General features: G+C 35.4%; 3 protein-coding genes across 3 annotated transcripts in view; 1 reads left to right on the top strand and 2 right to left on the bottom strand.

Annotated features, from left to right (window-relative positions):
• The window catches only part of LOC106884014 (zinc finger protein 271-like), a 5860-nt gene extending 4993 nt beyond the window's left edge, over nucleotides 1-867 (bottom strand). The window contains exon 1 of the mRNA XM_052977408.1: nucleotides 452-867. The gene's annotated coding sequence lies outside the window, so the exon portion shown is untranslated. The remainder of the gene's footprint in view (nucleotides 1-451) is intronic.
• Nucleotides 1-7434, top strand: part of LOC106884012 (zinc finger protein 253) — a 28912-nt gene that overhangs the window by 13342 nt on the left and 8136 nt on the right. The gene's annotated exons all lie outside the window — the stretch shown is intronic.
• LOC106884011 (zinc finger protein 239) lies at nucleotides 3999-5123 on the bottom strand. The gene has a single exon (XM_014935189.2). The coding sequence runs from the start codon at nucleotides 5121-5123 to the stop codon at nucleotides 3999-4001; it is 1125 nt and encodes a 374-aa protein (XP_014790675.1).

The following is a 7434-nucleotide window of genomic DNA, read 5'->3' on the forward strand; positions in this document are numbered from 1 at the left end:
ATTTCAACCAATCACTGACAAGTATTCAGTTGTTTACATTTACTCCTTTGGTGTAAAGCGTATTTAATCTCCATACCTTCGTTTTATTTTCTTTTTTCATTTTAAATTTGCTTTAACCCTAACCCTAACCCTAGGGTTAGGGTTAATTGTTTCAGAATCGTTTGTTTATGTAGTCGGCACTTAATGTATATCGGCTGAATGGACGTCAGTGATTGGTTGAAATTACAGAAATACGACAACTTTAACATGGAATAACTTCTGGATTTCTTTTTTTTTAAGAAGACTAAGAGAAAAAGATGTTTTATATGACACATTCTACCAGTGTTCCAAGTTTCAAAGTGTTTCGTTAATGAAAAATGTGGCCCCCGTTTCAAAAAAGATCCATAAAGATTTATACTGGGACTCATGCATGCAATTACAAGTAAGGTGAAAGAAAGCTCGTGTACACTACCCATTTCCGTTGCTTTTTTTTCTGCCAAAAGTTCTTCGGATTTCCATGTTTTCGATATAGGAGAATACGATTTTGCCCCAAAATCACGTTTTCAAAATTCTAATTTCCTCCACATACACCCAGGTTTCCGAATTTTTGACTTTTTTCAAAATATTTTTAATCCACGAAGAAAAATACAGAGGTTACGAATTTGGGAAGTTCTAAGAAAACGCAACCAGGGGTATATATGAATTAATGTCCGTTTTCTATGCTGGCATGGGTTAGACGGTTTGACAGGAGCTGTCCAGATTCCAATTTGAGTTGCGGCTGGCTTTCTATAGCTGGATGCCCTACCTAATTGCCATCCACATTACAGAGTATGTTGGGTGCTTTTTATGCGGCATGGTATGGATGCATCTGTGCAGCACCGGTAGAAGTGCATATACATGGCACCAGCACCTGTAAAAGACCAGAATGTATGTATGGATGTCAGCGATTTTACTTGACCCGACGAGTTTTCTAGAGTAAGTATTGCAAGTAAACTATTAGGTTGGTACATAATTATTGCGGCTTTTTTTTTTGCAATGAATTTTATTCAACAAAAACATTTTTAAATGATTATTCCGGAGCATATTCACCATCTACTTCAATTTCTGCTTGCCGTTTTGTTTAGATTTTTTGAGGAATAAAATTTATTGAAAAAAAAGCCGCAATAATTATGCACCAACCTAATATATATAAGTCTAGGAATGGCTGTGTGGGAAGAAGGCTGCTTTCCAGCCACTTGTGTCCGGGTTCTGTCCCTTGGCATGGCACCTTAAGTAAGTTCCTTCTAAATCAGCTTCGGACCGACCAAAGCCTTGTGAGTGGATTTAGTAGACAGAAACTAGAAGAAGCCTGTCATATACCTATATATCTTTCACTTGTTTCATTCATTAGACTGCGGCCATGCTGGAGTACCGCCTTGAACAAATTTTGCACCAACCGATTAGAAATAGTTTCTCTTAAATAACCAGGTGGTTCACTAGTAGTTGATAGCTTCTGTTAACCAGGGGAGGTAATTAGCTTTGCCCTCAACTCTTAGACAGTCAAATGGGGTACTATTGTGACATTATGTATTTTGGTATGTTTGAGACCAAGTGGATCCTCTTCCACTTTTGGTCCGAACACAGCCGATTTCTTCTGGAAGACAGAAAGTCAGACAGGCAGAAAGAAAGAGAAGATACACTCTGCTTCCTGTACAAGAAGGGTAATGTATTTATTGTCCTTGAACTAGTGAAAGACAAAGTTGCTCTCAATAGGATTGGAACAAGCTGATTGCCAAATTGGGCTTTGGAACAGATCATGTTCATACAGAAACTCCACTGGATATACACACATATATACAGACACACGTACACACAGATACATGCATATATATATTAGAAAAAATAATAAGGTACTCAGATATCTGGATGGTTGTACATTTACAGATTTTTATTAATATGTCACATGTTTTATAAATATTAGCGCTTGCACCTATTCTTGTAGGTTCTAAACCTTCCAATATATATATATATATATATAAAACTGGAGCTTGAAAATAAACCCAGTGATGTCTCTTTCCACTGCATTGTGAGGTGGTTGTCAACCAGCAATGTCTTGTTAATCGGTTGGAGCCTATTAATTTCCTTAAAGAAAAAATTCTATCCTCAAGTGGAGAATGATGAATGGATGCAAGATCTGATGTCCCTTACTGATATAATGAATCATCTACAAACTCCAGGGGAAGAATAAGATTGTTTCTGATCTCACTCAGACAATTTTTCAGATTTCAGAATAAAATAAGAGCTTTTCAAAGAGACATATTGTCAAGAAACTTCAGTCACTTTCCTAATTTCATTAGGAGAGTAAATACATTCCCTGATATTGAATTATTTAAAAGACCACAAACTGGAAGAATACAAAGATAAATTACAAGGACTGTTTGATGATTTCCTAACCAGATTTGATGACTTGCGGAAACTGAAGCCCTGCTTTGCCTTTCTTGTAAATCCATTTATGGTTGATGTGCACCTGACTGGCCTTCGTGCGGATGGCACGTAAAAGCACCCACTACACTCTCTGAGTGGTTGGCGTTAGGAAGGGCATCCAGCTGTATAAACTCTGCCAAATCAGATTGGAGCCTGGTGTTGCCATCCGGTTTCACCAGTCTTCAGTCAAATCGTCCAACCCATGCTAGCATGGAAAGCGGACGTTAAACGATGATGTGGTCAATGACAGATGTCCATTTCTCAAACCTCTGGTTATGGAATCATCTGCTGGGGAAATGGAACTAATGGAATTACAGGAGGACCTGGCTCTAAATAGGATCCATAAATCCCAGTCTACAACTGTTCCAGAAATAAAATATTCTAAACTGAAGAAAACTAATGTGCGACTCATCTCAATTTTCAGCACAACATGCTGCTATGAATCACTTTACTCTGTAATGAAGTTTGTGAAGTCAAAGCATTGTGCAATCTTTACAAACTAACCCCTGACGGAGCTAATTCATATAGCCTTGACAACATATCAACCAAGATAGAGAGCCACAAGACCTCTACTAGCAGTAAATAATGGTTTCAATAGCTTGATATTTGTAGTATTGTTTGTTTGTCATAAAAATATGATAAAACTGTAATTTTGAAAGGTGGTATCTGATTAAAATAGCTCAAATTTTATTGGTTTTCTTTTTTCACAATTTCCTCCATATTTTGACCAAATATTTACTAAGGCAAATAAATATCATTAAAAATAATATTTTTTTTACCTTTTTAGTGTTATTTTTGGCAGTCCAATTTTATGTTACTGAAATGCAAATATGCACATTTTTCTTAGAAGTTCCCGAAGTTCATTAACCATATAAAATATGTTCAATATAGTTAAAACAATCATCAGCCAAGATTTTGAAAGCATTTGGTATATATATATATATATATATATATATACATACATACATACATACATGTGTATTTTGTGATTACTGAAACTAATACAAATTAACAGTTTAAAAAATTGTATACGTGCATTTCTTAATACTTATATAAAGTTTTTGTAACAAAATGGTTAACAAAAGCATATGTGTAAATTTTGTTCATGTCTTGCAGCTCTTGAACATCTGAACTTTATATCAGATGTGGATCTTGCATTAAGCAAGTTTAGCCACTCCTGTTCTCGGCTGTGTTTGTGAATTACAGGACCCATAATCACAGAATGATTTCTAACATATTTCCTAATAATCTACTGTTAATATACATCATTTAAGTGGTTACTACAAGTGTAGACTTACTTCACATTGAATGATCCCATACATATTTCACATGGACATAGTTAGTTTGTGAATGTCCAGCATCTTTATTTGTCAACTACAAATATATAATTGATAAAGGATTTCAAAATACAATAATGAAGAAGTTTCTCTCAAAAGAAGAACAACACTAAACATTCAAAGACAATGATTTCCAGCATAATTCATCAAAAAGAAATGTTCTCCGATGTGTAATTAATTGTTGATAGACTGAATTTAGATTCACCAAAGAAGGAGTTATCATGTTTCATGGTTAAATGTCTTCCTTCCTGTGTGTATTTGTTCATGTCTTTTCAAGTGATCCTTTGTAATAAAAGATTTCTCACATATTCTACAACGACATGGTTTTTCGCCAGTGTGACTACGTTTGTGAACTACGAGATGAGAATTGTTTATAAACGACTTCCCGCATATCTCACAGTTATACGGTTTTTCCCCAGTGTGAATTCGTTTGTGAACAACAAGGTGGGAATTGTTAATAAAAGATTTCCCACAAACATCGCAGTGATACGGTTTCTCTCCGGTGTGGCTACGTTTGTGAACTACAAGATGAGAATTATTAATGAATGCTTTCCCGCATATTTCACAATTGTAGGGTTTTTCTCCAGTGTGACGACGTCTATGAACCACAAGACTAGAATTATCAGAGAAAGATTTCCCACATACTTTGCAGTGATACAGTTCTTCTCCGGTATGTGTTCTCTTGTGAGTTGTTAAGATACTGTTAGAGACGAAAGACTTGCCACATATTTCGCAATGGAACGGTCTTTCTCCAGTGTGACTACGCATGTGAATAACAAGATGTGAATTCCGAATGAAAGATTTCCTACATACTTCACAATGGAACAGTTTTTCTCCAGTATGTATAATTGTGTGCGCTTTTAAGAGACCGTTATTAATGAACGATTTCCCGCATATTTCACAATGGTAGGGTTTTTCTCCGGTGTGTAGTTTTGTATGTGATGTTAAGACACTGTTACAAACAAATGATTTCCCGCACAATTCACAGTTGAATGGTTTCTCTCCAGTATGACTACGAACATGGATGAGAAGACTAGAATTATTAACGAAAGATTTCCCACATATTTCACAACGAAATAGCTTTTCTTTAGTGTGTATTCTTCTATGTTTTGTTAATTTGATGTTATTCACAAAATATTTCTCACATATCTCGCAACGATAGCGTTTTTCTCCCGTATGTATTTCTTTGTCACATCTATAATCAGTTATATTTCCTTGTAACAATCTTTCTTTAGCAAACGTTTCACTATGTACAGATTCCTCGTCTCCATCTCTCTCTCTAATTATAAATGTATCGTTAAAAACAGTTGCGTTAGAAGTGTCCAAGTGATTAACGTTCTCCATATTAATTGTTGAAGAATTCTTAAAAGCTGAGAAATGTCCGTAAGTTAATCCGTTATGGTTCAGTTCCCTCTCTGGGATATCATCGAGGGCCTCTGTTTACATTGACAACATTAAAATCCGATCAAGTTATAAGCAGGCGGTGTCACTGACAGTAGTTTCCTTATTTGAATGATAACGGTGACATACGTTAACAGTCCCCAGCCATAAATTAATACTGCATATTCTATGGAACCCTTGATAAATTCAAAAAAATAAATCCCCCCGCTAAATTTTTATTCCATACCAAGGAGGAAACCTGTATGTGGCTGTTCGACGAGTTAGATATAACACTGAAATCTTCACTCAAATCAGTCAACTGTCTTCAAAAGCGCAGAAAGACATTGAAATTTTCCCCGATATATAAAATCAGTCAATCGATAGACAAATAATAGAATTTCAATGTTTAATAATCGTATATCTGTTTGACGAGGGTAACCTTCTACAAAACCCTCCAGGGATCTATTTTAAAACGGGGGCACCAGTATTTTCTTAACGAAACATTTTGACACTTGGGACACTGGTAGAATGTGTCATATAAAACATCTTTTACTCTTAGTCTTCTTAACAAAAAAAAAGGAATTCGCAAGTTATTCAATGTTAAAGTTGTCGTATTTCTGTAATTTCAACCAATCACTGACGTCTATTCAGCTGAATAGAGTTACTGCTGGGCGGTCATAAAAATGTTATTCCCTGTGACATATTTCATCCGGTTTAATCGTAATTTATACACATATATTGTTTCTATAATAAATTACGCTGTGCGTATCTATGTGTGTAACAATTTTAGAGTTCGGATTCTAGAGTTAGGGTTAGTTTTAGGGTTAGGGTTACAGTTACGGTTAACAGTCTAGTTAGGGTTAGGGGATTAATACGATATACACCGTTACAGCGCTAACTGTTTTCAACTGAATAGACGTCAGTCATTAGTAGAAATTATCGAAATAAGACAATTTTTTACATGAAATAAATTCCAATACAAAATTTTGTTTCTGTTCTATAACACAAAATAGATAAGTATACGAAGTTTGAAAGTCTTTCGGTACCAAAAACACTACATAAAACATAAATGAAAACTGGTGCCCCCGTTTTAAAATAGATCCCACTCCAGTGTTTCTCATCAAACAAGAATCAGGATACATAGCTTCTTAAATTTACTCTTTTACTCGTTTCAGCTATTAGACAGCGGCCATGCTGGGGTATCACCTTCAAGAATTTTACTCGAATGAATCGACCCCAGTACGGTTTTTTTTTTAACCTGGTACTTATTATATCGATCTCTTTAGCCGAATTGCTAATTTACGGGGACGTAAACACAGCAACACCAGTTGTCAACCTGTGGTCGAGGGACAAACACACACACACACACACACAAATATACACATATGCATACATATACACGAGAGGCCTCTTTCAGTGTCCGTCTACCAAATCGATCCTCTCACAAGGCTTTGGTCGGCCAACATTCGATCATCCTTCTTTATGTTGCATGTCTCGTTCTTCTATTTGTTTCTTTCGTTGTTCGCAAAAAAAGTTCTGTTTTTGTATTTCATGTTCTCATTTTTCATATTGTTTACGTTTTTTGACATCCTGTACCCATATATGCATGTGTATATACATATATATTTAAATATGAACAAGGTGCCACGCAGTGGGACTGAACCCGGAACCATGTGGTTGGTAAGCAAGCTGTGAAGCATGTTACGTAATAACAAACTAATCAGGTATGAGGTAATAACAATTCAAAGTAAATAACTCTGAAAAGGACTTTTGTGCGTTCCCAGAGAATATTACCCTCAATGGCGCTAGTGTTGGTATATTCGGGAATAAGTCACTAACCGAAATAAGTGTCTCTATTGTTTAGGAAAATACTATTTACTTGTTTAAGCGTTGTACTAGATAAATTGCGAAAATAACTCTAACAGTTTAAATACTAACACACTGAATTCGATTTATACCAAATAATTTACGAAGATGAATGGGTTATTTCCCTTCCAGGAGCGAATGGGTTATTTCCCTTACATGTTTGAATGAAATATATTAGTTATATGTAGTAGATATAAGGATCCCTTCCAGGGGCCCTATTATCGATTTTTTTCAACAATCTATGTATGTCACTATGTTTCCAGACATGAGTTCTACTCACGTGTCAAGTTTCATCAAAATCGATTAAACGATGTCGGAGGAGTTAAGTAACAAATCCACAGACAAAATTATTCACATAAGTAGTAGTAGTAGTAGTAGTAGTCGTAGTATATATATATATATATATATA

The sequence above is a fragment of the Octopus bimaculoides genome, chromosome 28 (genome assembly GCF_001194135.2).
Source record: "Octopus bimaculoides isolate UCB-OBI-ISO-001 chromosome 28, ASM119413v2, whole genome shotgun sequence".
Classification (NCBI taxonomy): domain Eukaryota; kingdom Metazoa; phylum Mollusca; class Cephalopoda; order Octopoda; family Octopodidae; genus Octopus; species Octopus bimaculoides.

What these genes read in the sequence shown, in the direction of transcription:
- LOC106884011 (XM_014935189.2), bottom strand. Translation starts at nt 5,123, where the DNA reads ATGGAGAACGTTAATCACTTGGACACTTCTAACGCAACTGTTTTTAAC.